Genomic DNA, 20,070 nt, shown 5'->3' with positions numbered 1-20,070 from the left:
ATGCGGGTATTTTAAAAATATAAGTACAATGTAAAAATATGTATGTACACAATAAGTCCATTGTATCAAATTATTAATTTCAATGTAAGTACATAGTGCTTAAAGCTACTTAATATAAAGTGGGACCTACAATTTTAAGCCACTAAAAAGTTGCTAACCACAGACCTAATTTTATTCATAAGTCTAAAACCGCTGTTCCAAAAACCCATTATAAATTCTCAGAGGTGGATAAAGTACACAACTTCCTTACTTGAGTGAAAGTACAGATACTACTGTACTAGTGTAGTATTGACTTTTATACAAGTAAAAGTTGTAAAGACCGATTTTTTTTACTTAAGTAAAAGTACAGAAGTACTTGTTTTTAAAAGTAAATGTCAATGCATTGTTTTATTATTGTTGCATTGTTATAGTACTTTATGCCTCTGAAGCAACCTAGTGAATACACTGACCAGTTTGTAGTATCTGTGGAATTAAACTATAGAAATTAAACAACCGAATAATCATCTTCATTTTTATTTATTTAACACTCCTACTACCACCCCACCAAAAGAAGTACACATCTATGTGTGTATCCATTTATGCAGATTTGAATCAAGTGGTCAGTAAATACAGACTGATCAGAAAATACAAACCCCAGCTACACAACTATAGTTGTATGACTACAGCAATACTGCTTTAACAAAGAGTACAACAGAAATACTTATTTGCCGTGAACAAAGCTTTCAAACCATTAGTTGTGACAATGATACTGTCGCTCACAGATTACTAGAAGAGAGAAATCGTACTAGTCGCCGAACTTCACGACACGTGACCATACAAGAGTGATTACTGGCTGTCTGTCACCTGCACAAATACAATCACGTTTTAGAGACGAAAAAAATGATGCCCTGACTAACATCTACTCAAGGACCTTGACAGAAATGTGAAGTTAAAGTAACAAGTTTCCAGAAAGAAAAAAAAATACTCAAGTAAAGTACAGATACTCAAAGAGTACAGCACTCAAGTACAGCACTCAAGTAAATGTACTTCGTTCTGTCCACCTCTGGAAATGCTTGAGAGAAGCAATGGTTCAAAAAATGCTAATTCTCTTCTGGGTTTCAGGACTGCAGTCTGACTCTGAACTGGGCTGCATTTTCCTAAAGCATCATAAGCCTAAGTAGATCAGACTGGTGGGATCATTTATACAATCTACTATGATTTTAATGCTTTTGAGAAACGCAGCCCAGATTTACCTGTGACTCATATCTGAACCTCACTTTACCCAGACATAAGGCTCACTAATATTAAACATTATGCCTAAATTCTTTGCTTATAGTGTATGATTATTGCAATCATTAACCCCATTAAATATGAACATATTTGTCCAAGGCTGAGGAAATTGTAATGGGATGAATAGGGCTGGGCAAAAAAAATCGATTTCGATTCATCGTTTTTTATTTTTTTTTATTTAATTTTATTTTATGTGGTCGATTCAAAATCGATTCTCAAAGGCCACAAATCTATTTTTTCCCCCCATATTTATTTATCTATCACCCAAAAGTCAGTATTAGTTTTCCTCCACTGTTCATAGGCTTGCATGTTACAGCGAATGCTTTGAGATTTATGTGTTTTAATCTTAATCATAAAATAACCTGATTATGTTTGATCAAGGCGTGCCACTGTTCTGACTCGTCCAATTTTCAGCATCAATATTTCATCTTGCATCAAAATCCTGTCTATTCATTGTGCATTTGAAATAGAGTTGTATTCTGTTTTAATTACGCAATCGAATTTGAAAATCGAATTGAGAGTTTGCGAATCGAAATCGAATCGAATTGGAACATGTGAATGGATACCCAGCCCTAGGAATGAATATGCATAGCCTAAAATGTGATGATCTTAGAACTTCTTTGTGATGCTCTGTTGACAGTCTGTGAATGCATAAGATAAATGTCACTAACAATAACTTTAGCATCAGAAGTCTGTCTGTTTATCATCAAGCACGTAATAATGATCCCCCACTGTGTCTGTCCTGAAGTTTTGCCTCTGTTACAGCAGGAACACTGGTTTGAAAAAGCACTCCAGGAAAAGAAAGGATTTGTCATCAAAAAAATGAAGGAAGATGGTGCCTGCCTCTTCAGAGCTGTTGGTGGGTACATTATTAACCACTTGATGTTGTTCACTCAAAGTAAAAAAATCCATTATCTAGTTATCTAGGTCATCTACTGGCAATAATGTAGAACCTGGGTGATTGTCCTTGTCAATTTGGCAGAATGCCATCTTGCATTTTAATTTGTTGTATGGTAGGATTTGTAAGACGTAGACTGTTCACACACTTCTCTTACTATTTCTGTGATATTCATAATCTGCACAGTATGTACATTTTCTATATAGAATACCCAAATGACCTGCTACGTTTGGTAAAATGTGCTGCATCAAAGCAAATGACTATATCTCACATTGCAATGTGCTTAACTTAACCTTCCCTTTCCATTGCAACAAATTAAACAGAAGTATTATCATCAGATTTTTTAATACACCTGCGTTTAAAAAGTTTGGGGTTGGTAAAAATCAGTAATATTGTGGAATATCATGACAGTTTTGAAATAACTATTTTCTATAGTTAAATATTTGTTTAAATGTAATTTATTCCTGTGATGCAAAGCTGAATTTTCAGCATCATTACTCCAGCCTTCAGTGTCCCATGATCCTTCAGAAATGCTGCTCAAGAAACTTCTGATTATTATCAATGCTAAAAACAGTTGTGCTGCTTAATATTCTTGTGATGCATATTTTTTTAAGGATTCTTTGATAAATAGAAAGTTCAAAAGAACTGCATTTATTTGCAGTTATTTTATTGTAACATTATAAATGTCTTTACTGTCACTTTGAATTAATTTAATGCATCCTTGCGGAAAAAACAAACATTTTCTTTTAACCTTACTGACCCCACGCTTTTAAATGGTTGTGTGTATATAGGATTTTTTATTTATATATACAATAGTATGTTGCAAGTTAAGACATTTGTACACAAAATTGAATGAAAGATTTAAAATAACTGTTTGTATTCCCGACACATTATGCCATTTGCTGGAGAAAAATGTAGCAAACTTCAGCTTGAAATGGTTGTTATTACATTATATTTACATGCTGTTGTTAACAAATAATAATAGTTTACCTGGCATGATGCATTAAGCTAAAATGGACCATCTTTTTCTTAATACATGTTCATGATCTTATTCTGCTTGATTCCACCGTAAACTTGCATTTTCCCTGTTTATGTTTTCCCCTTGATGGAAACATTAAGGAAAACATTTTAGAAAATGAAAAGGGGTTGATTTTATGTTGACTTTAAGCAGTGTGCTAGAAGCATAAAATTAAGCAGAATAATATATTATTGGTTTGTTAACAACAGCAATGCTAATAGGAAATATGTAGATGACAGTACTGTACCAGAACATGCCTCTGGATGGCGCTACTCATCTACACAAGTGAAGGATGCAGTCAAGCACTTGTGTCAAAACATCTAAAGTTTCACATACTGTGAAAGTAGTGTTGTATTACTCTTCAGTTTCAGCTTTTAAATGTGCAGTTTGTTTCGTTTTCTTGAATTTTTCTGTTTGTTGCATTTCTTGCATGGTGAATACGAATGCACCCTCTGAAGTGGTGTCTACTACAGTGCACAGGTCTTTAAAAGCCATTTTAATTTCACCCCAGCCACTCTGAGGGTTCACCTTTGACCCGTTCCCATAATCTTACATGACTGTCCACTTAATATGTCAAAGTGGTTTTCTTTTTGACGCTTAAATTCAACATGACTGACGAAAGTGGTGCAACGCCAAGTATCTTTTTAGCATTTTTTTAGTCCAGATCTTTTCGGTAGCATACAACTAAATTATTAATGTATTTCTTTGTCGTTCACTTTCTGTAACGGTGTATTTGTTTAATCTAGTGGACACCATATACATTAAACAGTGTTTACTGGGATTTTTCCCTCAGCATTCAGCAACTCTCTCTGCAACTCTCTGTTTCCTCTTTCATTCTCTCTTTCATGTCTCTGTTTCCTTCTCTTGCTCCGTCTCTTTCTCTCTCCTTCATGCACAGGTTGCACACGTTTATTTCGTGAATCTTTCCCCTGCTCTTGTTATCATACCTCTCTCCTTGTGTGAGTTGTATGCAGGGTTTGATAGACAGGCATGTGATGTGCTGACCTACATGAAGCATTCCCATCAGGGACACTGTGCCACAGTTCTTGCACCGCAGGTGTGAAACTATCCATCTCCAAACAATCACTCGAGTCAAACAATCCATGTTATATAACTGGCCCGATGGTAATAAGGCTCTCACAGCCAGTGGGATCATGATAACCCAGGATAGGATAGGTTCTTACAGGACGCTGTTGGTGTGAAGTAATAGATATGGATGTGTATTAGATTATAATTATTATTGTGGTGGTATACTAAAGTGACCCTGTGGCTTATAAATCTACTTATGAATCTGAATCTAAGACATTAGTTTCTTGCTCCTAAAATGTAGCTTTAAATGACCATTAAGTGCAGCTTCTTTTTTATTTTTGGGTGAACTGTTCCTTTAAGACTACACTAATGTTGCAGTCCATTTATGGATAACCAAAGCAGCATCAGATCCTCTTGTTATAAAAGGGGTTTAGGTGGAACTTGGTATATTTTAGTTCTGCTTTTTGCAGAATTATGTTTATTGCACAGAATTAGGAGTCGGCACAGAGCATCCAAACTCTCCTTTTGTAACTCTTTTATTTAAAATATAAACAAATATATCTTTCTATTTTCCATAATTTGCATACTTATAATCCCATACTTTACTTTAATTTTGTATGCTGGCGTGTTGTTTGTGAATTTTAGATCGTTCTCATCACATAATAATTAGTCTTTGGCTGTCAACAAGGCAGTAGCAAACCAGATCTCTGCTATCAGATTTTGCCCTTATTTTCCTGGTCATCCTCATTGTTTTGTTGTTGTTTTGGTTCTCATATTATGAAAAGGTAGGTCAGGAGAGCAGTGCTTATTTCCCATGATTATCTATTACAATCCTGTATGTCTAAACAACTTTAGATTACCGTTCAATGTAAAGAAGTCTCACAAAGGCTCCATTTATTTGATCAAAAATTCAGTAAAATCAGAAATATTATTACAATTTGAAATAAATTGTTTTCTATTTTAATAGATTTTAATTTGCAATTTATTCCTGTGACGCTAAGCTGAATTTTCAGCATCATTACACCTGTTGAAAACATTAGTGGCTGCTTCATATTTTTGAGGAAACTGTGATGCATTTTCTTCAGGATTATTTGATGAATAGAAAGTTGAAATGAACAGCGTTTATTTGAAATAGAAATATTATAAATGTCTTTTTACTTTACAGTAAAATTTAAATCTTTTATAAAATCCTTCTGTCACTTTTGATTATTTTTATTGCATCCTTGCTGAGTAAATGTATTAATTTATTTTAATTTTATTTTTTTAATCCTACTGACCTCAAACTTTTGAACGGTTGAAAGTTTTTTTTAATTTATTTATAAATTGCTTGGTGTAGAAAGCTTCACTAATGAAAAAGGTGACTTTTGAAGAATTAGATGATTTCTACATGTCACCTTGTATGACTCGATTCAAATTAAAATTCAGTTTCCCATGTTTAGCACAACCAATCCTGACATTCGTAGTTTATATTCTGCAATAAAGAGGCTTGTGGCGCTAGCGTGCAAATGCTTATGCAATGTTTTGCAAATTGGTTTGCAAATGATTTTCCAAGGTATTTTATCTCACAGTGGTTTATATCCTGAGAAGTCTATCCATGGTAATTTGTGGTAATGTTATAGACCATCAGTTGAACATTTAAACACACCTTCCTACTATTTTCCACCTATCTTATATTTTATGGTCTGGACATTCTGTCTAAAACCTTTTCCAAGCTGGAAACTGTATTGAATGAATGTCCATGCAATGCTGCACATTTGTGGACTGCTTTTTTCACTATCCAGCCAAAAGACTTTTTACATTTAACAGATGCATTTATCCAAATCGACTGGAACAAAAGCAAAAGAAATGCACACGTGCCTACAATTTGTATCTGGAAATAATGAGTGTCCCCTGGTTTTGACGGAGTTTCTGATCAGACCCGTCACATTTCACAGCATCATGGGGGAGTATGTTTCACTTTTACAGAAAATGAGCGCCAAGTCGGACATATGGACACACACACACACACACACACACACACACACACACACACACACACACACACACACACACACACACACACACACACACACACACACACACACACACACACCTGTGTCTTCTGTTTGATAGTGAGAATTCTGCCTGTGGTTTCAGTTTTGGTATTACAAAGAAAAAGTTTCAAAAGGTTTTGTGGTTTCACATATCTGCCATTTGGTTTGGTTGAAAATAAGATGCATCCACCAATCTACAACGTTCAACAACTGTTGTAATACCCAGCTTTAGTGTGGTTGTATAGGGCCATGTCCTTAGTATGAAAACAGTTTTGTTGTGAATAAGTCTGAATCACCACATCCTGACGAAAACATTGCAGCATGTATTCTGTGCATGTATTCTAGTAGTTGTTGTGCAGGGTTTTGTGTTTGGGAGTGCGCTTCTCCTTTATGATGCGTGGGAAACAGTGTTATGTGTTAGATCCCTGCCCTAGCTCCCAGCATTCTCTCTCATTTCCAGTGCTGCTCTGCTGGTTATCCAGAGCACCGCCCCTCTTTCCAGAGCTCGACCTGGACTCTGGTGAACAGGCAAGCAGTTGACACCATTACCAGCACACACACACTGGCTGTTTACACTTATGAGCGGGGTGACCTGACCCAGCCAGCTAAACAAACATTAATTAGGCTCTTCAAAACGCTTTAACCAATGTATTTTCCAAACTTTGTCCGTAAATAGCTCAGCCATCTGATGTGAACGCTTGTCCACAGTTCAGCAGGTTAAAAGGTGCAGATTCTTGTACTGTAATGGGAGCGCATTTAAATGTTTTATTTTTTCCAGTCTCCATTGAAGATTAAGGTTACATGGTAGATCGTAATCCTACTCTGGAGGAAGTTGAATGTTTGTTCGAGTAACAGTGCACTTGTTTGCTTTTGGCTCGGATTTGCACATTTCTTCTGAAATGCAACAGTGCCAGCTGTGCATTTTATCAAAGACTCCCTCTTTCCGAGCAAACCTCGATACAGAGGGATAAAAGTGCCCGACTCAGTGACCAAGTATGTGCGCTGATCTCTCTTCTTGGTCTATAACAGTCTGGCTGTGACATCTATTTTGTGACGTATTTGAATAAATATTCAAAAAGCATTGAGTTTCGGCTCTAAAATCTGATTGGAGGATCCACGTTCAAAGGCATTGTAAAATAGCTGATATGTGCGCACCTGTAGCCTCAGATCATTTGAATTTTACTTATCTACCTACAGTTATTCTAATCAACTCTTTTACCTCGCAGACTAATTGTTTATACTGGAGAAAATCATGTTTCGATGTTGGGAATGGTTAATGGTGGTTGTGAAGCAGCGTTGTTATTGTTAACTATAAAACTATTAAAAATGGATTTCATAATTGAAATAAAGTAAAATATATAAATATTAGATGAAAAACGTACATTTAAAAACTGTAAACTAAAATCAGAAATGCTGTCTTGTCTTGGCAGCTAACTGAAATAAGTTGAAATAATACAATTACTAAAACTAAATTAAAATCAATTTAAAGTGGAAAAGAAATTGTAATATATATATATTTTTTTTACATACAAATTAAAGCTAATTCAAACTATGAATAAATACAATAATAGTATTTAAATAATACTAAACTAACACTGCTGCTAAGGTAGGTGGTTGCTCCTTCAGTTTAAGTTTGTTTAAATCATTAATCTTAAGTATGGGCAATCATAATAGTTATGCTTGCCTTTGCAAACACCACTAATAAATGTAATTGTTTATTGAACTTCTGTGTAATTTATTATGTTGTGAATTTGATGCTTTTTAAAAGTTTAACCATGGTAAAGTCACTGTAATGCAAAGCCTATATGCTTTGTTTTGTTTTATTTTATAAAACTATTGTAGAGGGTATTGCAACAAAACCCTGTTCTATTTTTCATCTATGCTTCTTTTGTTCACTCCGTTTCCTCAGAATTCAGTTTAAATATATGTACTTCCTTTTGTCAAGTCAGTTGTTGTTTCCACTTTCCCCTCATGCAAGCTGCTATTTCAGGAACAAGCAAAATTGTCTCTGATCTATCTAAGGAGGCTCTCTCCTTAGATAGATCAGAGTGTAGACGGAGGGCTAAGAACGGCCTCACCTGGGGCGATACTAACCCTAACCTCACATGGGCGAAGCTTTATATGAAAATCGCCGGCATATGCAAAGTGCATTCCAATGTAAGCCCTGTTTATTTCCCCCCGCACGCACTGTGGGATCACTTCCAGATACCTGCTTCGGTAGTAAACAATACAGCCTGTGCCCTGCCGCGAACCCCTGACGGACAGCTCGGCTGCATTCCTCTCGTTTTGTTGTTCGTCATCTTGTTGTGATTGTAGAGCAGATGCCATAAATGCCATAACATGATTTGACAGAGTGGGAAATGCTAGCCCGCTCTCAAAGCGAAGGTGGGGCTGAAATTCCTCTCCAGATTCATTGGTGCCTTCTCCCCACCTTGCCCTTAGGTACTTAAAAGGAAAGTTCACCACCCCCGCCCCCCCAAAAAATTCTGTCATTATTTACTCGCTCTCATCTCATTCCAAACCTTGTATGAATGAATTTTTTTGTGCAGGACACAAAAAATAACATTGGACCCTAATGACTTTCATTGGATGGATAAGATGCACTTAACTTGTGTCCCTAATGACATACTATGCATTTATGCCATGAGCTATTTACTGTAGTGTATGAATTTTATAAGGTTATTTTGTCATCGAAGTCGGATAGCCCCTCCCCCTTCATTACAAATACAATGCTGCCATAGTTGACTGCATGAAATGTCCAACATTCCACACTTTGTTTTGTTTTTTTCAGTTACAATAATTAAGGGTGTGTTCACACTTGGCATGTTCGGTTTTATTAAAATGAACCCACTCTTTTAGTGCGGTTCGTTTGAATAAGTGTGAACGCTGCGATCCGAACCCTGGTGCGCACCAAACAAGCGGACCGAGAACGCTGAAAAGATCTCGGTCCGCTTCCAAATAAACTCTGGTGTGGTTCAAATGAAATAGGAATGCATCACGGACCAAAGACGTAAACGAACCAAAAACGGGAAGATGCGACCCCAAAGCATATCTGTTTTTTCTCGTCATAGTCGCGATGATGCCTATCACAGTTCTGTACAGGCATCAGAATGGCGTCTCCTCGCAGGAGATCTTTGTTTGTGTGTGTGTGTGACGGAGGGATTCCTGCTGCTGTTTTGACTCCTTTACACATTTTATAAGCTCTTCACGAGTTCTCAGCTGGTCAAAATACCATCATATGTAGGCTACGCACATACAATGTATGCATTTAGCCCATTGTTTTGGATGTTCTGGTAATACCGTCACCAAATATACAATAAAAGCCGACAAATCAGGTTGTGAACTTATCCCTAGATTCCCTTCCCCTTTAGGTTCGGTATCTTTAGGTTCAGTGTTAAAGTGTGAACACTACTCACACTATTTATACTTCAAAATGGCATAGATTATAAGTACGTGAATTGGGATGCACCCATAGTCAGTCATACAGGATTGGAACATGACATTGAGTAAATGATGACAGAATTGTCCCTTGAACTCTACTACTATCCCTTTGAACTCTCGTATTGATTGAACATAATAAAGGAATTTCTCTTAAAACATGAAGTAATGAATTTTAAGGTTACATAAATCTTCAAATCAGTCACATACAGGTCAGCACACTGGATTATTGCGGATGTGAAATGTAAAAAGCATAGGTCAGCTTTCAACTATCTTTTATTTTATTTTATTGGTCCAGCATAGTATTTCACTCCTGGACGTCATTCTGTAGCTTTGTGGCAAACATGGAGCAAAGTTTGATGCCATGTTGGAATCAAGGGTTGCTAGTAGATTCCTTGTCATTACATTGATCAAGACCTTCTGTGGACTGGAAAGTACAGGTTTCAACACAAGCACTGCTCACGTAACGTCTTTTAATTGTGCTTGGTTTCTATGAGACGGGAAAGGGTGAAGAACCGTTGACTAGTTTGATCCAGCGTAAACCAGTGAGTTTGAGTTTTCTGGCATGATTGCAATGAGCTTTAGAACTGATGTCAGGGAGCATACTTCAATAGCAAATGCGGGTTTATAAAGTCTGTTTAACCAAAAAACATTTTGAAACTCGTTTGAAACGTTTCAATCACTTGACTCGCAGACGTTGATTGTGATAAGACCGTCTGCACCCTTTAACTTAGTTCCTCGGGTCATAGCTGCCTCATGAACTTTTGCACATCTGGAACGCAGATGCTCAGCAATGCAAGTCTCCCCAACTTTCACCTAGACACCACCAAGACTGTAAGTGCTGCATCTTCTCTTGCCAGGATATAGAAAACAATGTCATCACCGACACTTGGCATCGTCTCTTACAAAACCATGCTGTTGACGAAATCGTTTAGACGCATCATTCAAGTCTGGAGTTTACGCTGGAGTGTCAGTGGTCCTCTGTGACCTGCATGGGATATGCCAGTAGACAGCATGCCTGGTTGCAATACAGTCTCGTAAGCGTGAATGAGCGTATTTGACCGTCGGTGTGTTTCTGGGGCAATAGTAAGCTCTGTGTTACTCAACACTCTCATGATCAACGGCTGACTTTTCTGGCACTAATAAAAGGCAGTTCAGTCCGTACATAAGCCATTCTTCGATATCTAACTGTACTTCCTCAGCCCAGAGTGTCCTTTGAAAAGACGTTTGTGATCTGATCCCCCCCCCACACACACACACACACCCAGCTAGTGTGTTTAAGAATCAATATGTATTGATCTATACGATCACAATCTCAAATTCATAGTCTATTGAAGCGCTGCAGATTGGTGAGCTGAACACACGTCAATAAGGCCATTGAGTGGAGTTACCTTTTGGCCTGCTGTAACTGCTGTCTGTTTTTAGAGTACCGCATCGATTCATTTGTTTGAAGAGCATGTTTACTGATCAGTTGTCGAGGTGGACGTGGCCTGTTAGATGTTCTTGTGACCGCTGGAGTCAAGGAGCACATGGGAGTGCAGGTCAGAGCGGTGATCTCAGCTCTTTCTGGATGGACTATGCAACTCATGTTCCACACTGTCATATTTGGACATGGGGATCAAGGTTTTATGAAGTAATTACAATAAAAATATGTATTATGTCATATCTGTTTACATCATTAAGCAAGTATAAAATAGTCTATTACAGAAATAGTTAGCCCCAAAATTACTATTCTGTCATTATATGCCTTTATTTTGTTAAATCAGTGTCTTTTTTTCCTTCTGTAAAACATAAAAGGTCATGCTTTTCTTAATGATACGCATTACTCTTTCGTAATGATACCTGTGGCTTTAAAATGTCAAAAATGTATTTGACACGTGCATTATATTCCAGTTCTTCTAAAGTTATATGTTAGCTTTGTGTGAGGAAAAGGCTTAAAATTGGATCAAGTCATTAAAAGATCTAACTAAAAAAAAAACAATTAATTCATGATTCATAGATTACACAGGTGGAGATTTTCAATGAATGTCAATTTAAATGATCAGTCTGTTTCTCACACAAAGCTATCATATGACTTCAGCACTTGCAATGTAGCGCATCTGAATTAATTCATAAAATTGTTTAATTATAGCTTTAAATATACAAATATATATATATATAGGTTTTTGAAGTACCTTATTTTGGAGTTGACACCCTCAGTTGGAATTCAGTTTCATGAAAAGCGTGGCCACGAAAGAAAGTCATACCAGTTTAGAATGACATGAGATGAGATACTGTAAATAATGACAGAATGTTCATTTTGTTGTGTTCTGTCCCTATATCATGTTGCCTTTTATAAAAGTGTTGCTCTGTGTACCTTTCAACCCCCCTTCTATGGTAAAATTACTCCAATGCACATATTCTCTCATAGTTATTGCTTCTTCAGTAACATACAACCCCAATTACAGAAAAGTTGGGTCATTTTGTAAAACACAATCAAATCAAGAATCTGTGATTTGTTCATTCTTTTGAACCTTTATTTAATAACTGACAAAAGTAAAAAAAAAAACAAATTCAATGTTTCCACTGGCAAGAAAAATATTTCTTTGTACTTTGTCTTCTAAATAAAGGTTAAAGAGAATTAACACAGTCACAGATCTTGATTTTATTGCATTTTACAAAATGTCCCAACTTTTCTGGAATTAGGGTTGCACATTTGCACAGTCTGCATGCAGGGTTTAAAAAAAAAAAAAACTTTACTTAAAGGGCACCTATTATGACATTCAAAATGTTCCTAATGTTGTTGTGGGAGTCCCCAACAACAGTTTTACATGCATGCAATGACAAAAAACACTTTTGTTTTCGTATAATATGCATTTATTTTTACCTGATTTGCTCACCGACTCCCAAATGATTCGTTCAACGACTCGTTTTTCAAACCCCTCCTTTGCGCGACGCTAATCTGCGATTGGTCAGATGACCCAGCAGTGTTTACAGAGATAATACTTATTTTTAACACGGAGTGCAATGATGCTTTTATCAATTAAATTGTATTATAATAATGATTATAGTCCACTGCTTTATAGTTTGTAGTAAAAAACGAAAAATAAGATAAAGAATGTAATGTTATGTTAGCGAGCATAGCCCAGAGTTCATATTGTAAAAGCACAATCAGTCTTTGTTTGCGTTAGCCCGATGCATAAACATAACGTTTTTACAAAAAAAAAAAATGCAGTTACGTTACTACGAGGTATTATTCTATTCTTTAAGACAACTCCGAAAACAACGACAAACACTTCACATATCTCAATACAATTGTCATTGAAGACAGAAGCTAAACGGTGCTTACACAACAAACAAAATAATTATTAAGCATGCTACATAAAACATAAAAGCAACAATTATTAATAACACTTACAGGTTGTGATACGGAGGAGGAAGCTGATGCAAATACACTTGGAACTGAACCTTCCTTCAATATCAGCCAGCTCGCGAATCCAAGTTTGATTGCATTTAAAAAGCAATCGTCTTCAAAATGACGCGAACAAAGCACAAGGCTCGGACTATACTTCTGTGGTATAGTGAATTGAAGCCACTTAGTCTTCAAATGCTCCTCCTTGGGCAGAAGTTGTCTTTGAGTCGCACTTCAGAACACAGCGTCTCGTCGCCCTGATGTTTTCCCTGCTGGCCTTGGAGCGCAATAAGTGGGCGTATCGTATTCAAATAACTTGACAAGTTGACGTCATCTAGTCAGAGAAAAAGCTTCGGTCTTCTAACGATTCATAAAAATGACTCAGAGTCGACTCTCACTTTTGAAAGACAATAACTTTATATACGGTGCACTTTCATATTTCAAACTTTGCAGGATGTTTTTGTTCACTTAGATCTATGTTACACACTACATGAAAGGTAAATTTCAAAATTCCATAATAGGTGCCCTTTAAAGCCTTTATGTATAATAAAGGTATTCGAAATGCACGTTATAGCGCATATGTTTTAACCAAAGCTAAAAAGTTAAAGTTAAAATGCATTCTAATACTTGAAATTGAAATTGGTGGTTTGTCTTGTGTTTAAATGCATTATAGTTTCTAAAGGTGTAACAATGAATAGATAAGTATTATAATGTATTATAACTGTGGTTCCAATTACTCATAGTATCTTACATTGTATTATATGATGCATTACAAGGCATAATTAATGCATAAAAATACTTTTATAATGCATTGTATAAACGTAAATTGTTAGCGATTTGTTTTATTTAATCTTTTCTTTTTTTTATTCAATAAAAAAAAAAAAATTCCCTCTAGAATTTGCTTTCATGACAGAAGCACTCAAGCCGCCATGAACAAAACCTGATGATCACGTTCTCCAGTATGATGTGAGATGCTCCAAAGAGCATCTGGAGCTTCAGTGGAAGACAATCTGACCTGCCACATGATCAGAGTCACGTATTTGCTTACGTTACTTTAGACCTAGAAATATAGTGCAGAATCTTGAGTATGTCTTCATTTTTCAAAATTATTTAAAATATGGTCTCATAATTTGAACCCCACTGTATATGCGTCAGGTTTGGTATAGGTTCAGCTGATGTTCATACTATGTAGTCTTTTTATTCTGTTATTTGCTTTTCTCTATGTTGTTTACATATGACACATTTCCTGCTGCTGAATTACGTGAATGAAGCTCCTAAACTAACGTAGGGTGTGTAAAGTTCCCGGGAATCTTTGACATATTCAGCTCATTGTGATGTCACTGTGGCCCTGCTCTTAGAGGATAAACCTTATCGATGACCGCCAGACCTCAAGGGCAGGTCTGAGCTCTCTCTCTCATCTCTGAGTTTAAGCTGGGCCTGCCCCTTTCTTAGAATCGAGACGCTATCTGCGGCCTACATTAGTGGAAGTGAGCTTGTGGTTTTGTTTTTGCTTGGTGGACCTCTGCTCTTCTCTTTTCTCGTGAACTCTATCACCGGCATCAGTCTTTCGTGGTAGACCTACCCAGTGAATTTCTCTTTTCTGCTTTTTATGTTCACTGTCGGATCATTTCTCATCAATGTGTCCGCTGGCGGCAGAAAGGTCAACCACCATTTTTTTAGTGTTGGGAAACGTCCTATTGCAGGGTGATCGTTGCGGTGGGCTGGTCGCGTTTTCACTGCAGTTGAGACACAGTTATGTGAATGTAAACAGTAATGTCTGTTTGTTTGCGTGATCAGAAGAAACAGTATTGCAGAGATCACGAATTTCGTCTTCTGTAGTCAAGTCATCTTCATTTATATAGCGCTTTTAACAATGTAGATTGTTTCAAAACGGCTTTACAGTAATAGACGGATAATTTAAGGTAAATTAGATTGTTTTAGCCTTATAGCGGTTCTTGAATAAAGATATTTTCCAGCTAAAGTTAGTTTTGATTGATTCACTTCCGTCTCAAGGATCATTAGTTATTGCATTAGAGACCGCTAAGACGACACCGTTCTCTCTACACAGACTTTAAACGCGAACCTGTAAGAAACGCTGATGGCGCTCACGTGCGCATTAAGAATTAATTCTATAGTTATGTGCGTTTGAATATATATGTGCGCAGGTTTGTAATTCCCTACAAACCAAGCCTCAAACTACTTGTCTGGCCTTAAAATTCTGATACAGAATTGTATCACTTCGGGGTAGATACGCGAAACTATCCCGACAACGCTTTATCTGTAGAGTGGTAAAGGGATCCTTCACAGGGGAGAGACTAGTTGGCACTTCAGCACTGCGTTGTCATCGGGTCCAGGCGAAGGTCCCTCGTCAGATCTGGATACGGCCTGGATCCGGTAGGCTGCGGGAAAACCGCAGCTTGCCGGAAATAAGCAAACCGAAAATAAGCAAAGACACTAAAATTAGCGTAGATGCCATTCTTCTTATGATGTAACGAGTACATCAGGATTTATGGGAAGTGTTCCCAGTTCTGGCTGACCTAATCTATGCAGCCTAACATTGAATTAAGTCTATAATGTATGTGATTGCTAGGTCAAAGAGATGTGTCTTTAATCTAGCTTTGAACTGACCGAGTGTGTCTGCTTCCCGGACAATGGTAGGAAGACTGTTCCAAAGTAGGACTGTTCCAATAGGAAAAGGATCTACTGCCAGCAGTCGATTTTGATATTCTAGGTATTATTAACTGGCTGGAATTTTGAGATAGCAATAGACGTGAAGGACTATAATGCGTTAAGAGCTCGCTCAAGTACTGCGGAGCTAAACCATTTAGTGCTTTGTAAGTAATCAGCAATATTTTAAAATGTATACAATGTTTAATAGGGAGCCAATGCAGTGTTGACAGAACGGGGCTAATATGGTCATACTTCCTGGTTCTGGTAAGAGCTCGAGCTGCTGCATTTTGGACCAGCTGTAGTTTGTTTATTAAGCGTGCAGGGCAACCACCCAGTAGAGCATTACAATAATCTAGCCTTGAGGTCATGAACGAAGTGTTCCGCATTTGTCAATGAGAGCATATGGCGTAATTTAGATATATTTTTTTAGTACTAGTAATTAGTATTAGCTAGTGTTCTGTACACCATTATTATTTTTTTCTGGTCTGTTAGAAAGACAACAGTTTTTTTTTAACCTAAATTCTGATAAATCAAGCAAATTATAAGTTATTTGAGGTGCAGCTTGCATAACATGGTTGGAAAATATCATGTAGACTTATCACATGTGTCTTGGGATCAGAATATCATATCACTTATATTATACTTTTATTGAGCAAGGAAGCAAGTAAAGACAATGTTTCACAAGATTTGTATTTCTAATAAATGTGGTTCTTTTGAACTTTCTATTCTTTAAAAGAGTCCTAAAAAAGTATGACAAAAGTATTAAATATTAAAGAGCAAAACTGTTTTCAACATTGATAATAATAAGAACTGTTTCTTGAGCATTATATCAGCATTTTAGAATAATTATTTCGGAAGGATCATGTGACACTGAAGACTGGAGTAATGATGCTAAAAAGTCAGCTTTGTATCAAGAATAAATTATTTTTTTAAACATATTCAAAAATAAAACAGTTATTTGAAATATATCTATTTTACTGTATTTTTACTCGAAAAAAGCCTTGGAGAGCAGAAGAGACTTATTTCAAAAACACTCTTGGAAACGCCCTAGAAACCACTCAGAACACCGTAATAAATACTAAAATATTGGAAACCTTATCCATTTTCTTAAAAAGTGTGAAACCCCCAATGATGCTTAGGTGTTTTGGGTTGTTTCTATGGAATTGCTAGGTGGTTAATTATTGGACCAGGTCAAAAAAGCCTGTGAAAAGTAAGTTGGGCAACAAAAGTATTAACATGCCTCTTGACATGCCACATTACTTTTATCATTGTCCATAGCATAATGCAGGATAAGATAAAGTTTGTCATCATTTACTCACCATCATGTCATTCCAAACCTGTAGAAGATATTTTAAGTGTCTCAAAATAAAAGTCAGTGTGATCAATGTTGTTTGAACACCAACATTCTTCAAAATTTAATTTGTGTTCCACAGAAAAAAGGTAATGCAGGTTTGGAACGACATAAGGGTGAGTAAATGAGGACAACATTAGAATTTTTCCATTAACTATCCCTTTAAAATTGGGAGTTTTGGAAATCCATTAACCGTTAAAGTATAAATGTTAAAAATGCAATTTAGGTCAACATACTTAAGGAACTTTATTTCTTGAGTATTGCTCACTGTTTGTTCATGCAAAAGTATCAGGCCCTACGTGGCAGCACCACTATAGTAAAGCTGTTTGTTATTCAAATTTGGGGTGAAATCAGGAAAAAAAGCGAAGGCAGGTGTTGATCATCACACATGAGTCAGAATAATGCAAAGGAGCCGAGGGGAATCCCTGATTCTCCCCCGCAGCACCCACTGATGACAAGTCTGGTTATCCACTGCACTGTGCTGTAATGAATGGAAAGGGTAAGACATATGGAAATACCAACAACAGACCAAATGGGGAACCAAAAACAGACCGAATCTCCAGCTGCTGTTCTCCTGTGTGTGAGCTGAGATCTTCCTAACGACAGCTTCAAATGTTAAGGTCCTGGTTTTAACAAACAAACTTGTGTCTTAAAGGCTCACTTCACCTATTCAGAAAAGTAAAAGCATGTATTGATCTAAATGGAGATTTTTTACTTGACAAAAGTTGGCTTCAGAACTAAATTGAAGTGTTGCACCAACCGCATTCACCTTTAAATTAACACACGTCCAGCTGTACGCATTCATAAATGGAGGTTCCATTTTTCCCAAACAAACCTTCGGAGTGACAGCTATAGCTAGCTCATAAAAGCAACATGGACCTGCCAGAAACTGCAACTATTGTTCGTTTCGGGAACAGAACGACCGGTTCTTTCAGATCAAATTAATATCCTAAGATGCACAGAGCGTTCACTCATTCCTGGATGTGCCAATTGCAGTAATGAACTGGTTTTTAATCAAACTTTATGAGAGCTTTTGCTGTGGGGTATTCATTTCTGCTCCAAAGACTTCCTCTTCCTCAAACACCCTATTCCATTTGATCAGATAATGCGTATGGTTTACTGGGCCTCTTCTGAGAACTAAAAAAGTGCAAGTGTCTTAAAATAAAGCACCTGTATTGGTATATTGGTCTGAACTGTTATTTGAAGCTCGTTTTTTTTTTTAAGCAAAGCGAATGCAACTTCCTTAGTCTGTTCAGAAGTGTCACAACAGAAGTAGGCCGATACTGCGAAAGAGGAAATTGACTAAGAGATTCTCAGAATCTTTGCGGCAAATGGTCATGTGACTAGCCGGAATGCTCTTTGAGGCTGAGGCTCATTTGCATATTGCTGCTTTTGGAAGGAAAAGGTGTCGGCCTCTAAGCGGAGCTGATACGCCCGTTTGTTTACATCTGTACCTTATTTGGGCCCCTCGTCTTGCTTTGAGTCACCCACTGGCACATAAATGAGTATGATAAAGCCCGCCAAAAGTGGCGCTTGCAGAACGAACCATGCAGCTTGTGCATGCATGCATTACAGAATTTGCCTACAATCAAACCCTGCAAGGTTCCTTCCTCAGTAGTTGCTTGCTCCCTATAATTTTGTTTGGTGTTAAAAGAAAAACGATTTAGAGATTTCAAATAATATAATATAATAACTAACATGAACAGTATTTTGTTTTGCAACTCACCCTGTCCTCCTGTCTTGTTTTTGTCAATCTAAAATTAAAGACAAAAATTAAATGCATCGAAAACATTGTCTGGTATGCAAAAAAATGTGTGTTAAAATGAGGTGTACTGTGTATTGCTACATGACATAATTCAGTTATAACTTTTTATTTTGCAGAGACTACAATAAATGTAAGAAAATGCAATGAAATATGAAATGCTCTTAACTGCTGTAAAAATTATTGCATGCAAAGACCCTATTGTTAATTTGCACATAACCGTGGTACCGTCCTCTTTACACAGCTGATCAGGTTTACGGAGACCAGGATATGCACGAAGTCGTCCGCAAACATTGCATGGATTACTTGGTATGTGATGTCCTTTCTTTGGGATCATCAGAGTGTACAAAACCTGATCATGTTATAATTTCTGTATGATTTTACTTGCAGATGAAAAATGCAGATTACTTTTCAAACTATGTGACAGAGGACTTCACTACATACATCAACAGAAAGAGGAAGAACAACTGTCACGGGAACCATATTGAGATGCAGGCTATGGCGGAGATGTACAATCGGCCAGTGGAAGTTTATCAGTACGGCACAGGTCAGCACAGGGTCTAATTTGCATTATGGTGTCCATAAAATGTAATTATGCACATTTAACGACACTGTAAAAAAATGATATGATCAATAAGTTATGACAACATGTTTTTACATTGCTTTAACTCATCCTAAGAAGTTAAGCAATTTTCTATCTTTTTATAAGTTATAGATTCAACTCATCTTTTTAAAAACAGTTTAATGTAATTTAAGTTGAAATGACTTAAACATCCAAGTTGATTGAACTTAAAAATTTAAGGCAGCAATTTTTTTATTTTTTTTACAGTGTCTACTATGCAAGTACCCTAGTGAATAGCAATGATGAATATGAAAATTCTGTTGTGGATGTATTGTAAGGAATTACATGTACAATATTTTTAACAGACACTGTAGTGCCGCGTTTTGCTCATATATAGTGATGCAGTTGACCTGTATATCTTGTTCTCGATGTTTCTAAATGTTATTTTGATGGCCTCTTTTAGAACCAATCAACACGTTCCATGGCATCCATCAAAATAATGACGAGCCAATCAGAGTTAGTTACCATCGGAACATTCACTACAACTCAGTTGTGAATCCCAATAAAGCCACGATTGGAGTTGGGCTTGGACTTCCTGCCTTCAAACCAGGGGTGGGTACCTGCAGCTGCCACTAAAGTCAACATGAAA

General features: G+C 36.8%; 1 protein-coding gene across 4 annotated transcripts in view; it reads left to right on the top strand.

Moving 5' to 3' along the window:
- Positions 1–20,070, top strand: part of otud5a (OTU deubiquitinase 5a) — a 28,631-nt gene that overhangs the window by 2,266 nt on the left and 6,295 nt on the right. For 2 of the 4 annotated variants that reach the window (XM_079636786.1, XM_079636784.1), the window contains exons 2-5: positions 2,035–2,128; positions 19,104–19,168; positions 19,250–19,406; positions 19,885–20,033. In XM_079636786.1, coding sequence (XP_079492912.1) covers positions 2,035–2,128; positions 19,104–19,168; positions 19,250–19,406; positions 19,885–20,033 — 465 coding nt within the window. The remainder of the gene's footprint in view (positions 1–2,034; positions 2,129–19,103; positions 19,169–19,249; positions 19,407–19,884; positions 20,034–20,070) is intronic. The other 2 variants (XM_079636787.1, XM_079636785.1) reach the window with 1 other exon arrangement.

Source organism: Phoxinus phoxinus (assembly GCF_949152265.1).
Source record: "Phoxinus phoxinus genome assembly, chromosome: 15".
Taxonomy (NCBI): domain Eukaryota; kingdom Metazoa; phylum Chordata; class Actinopteri; order Cypriniformes; family Leuciscidae; genus Phoxinus; species Phoxinus phoxinus.
The sequence above is the reverse complement of the archived record's forward strand: the minus strand, read 5'-3'. Positions and strand labels throughout refer to the sequence as shown.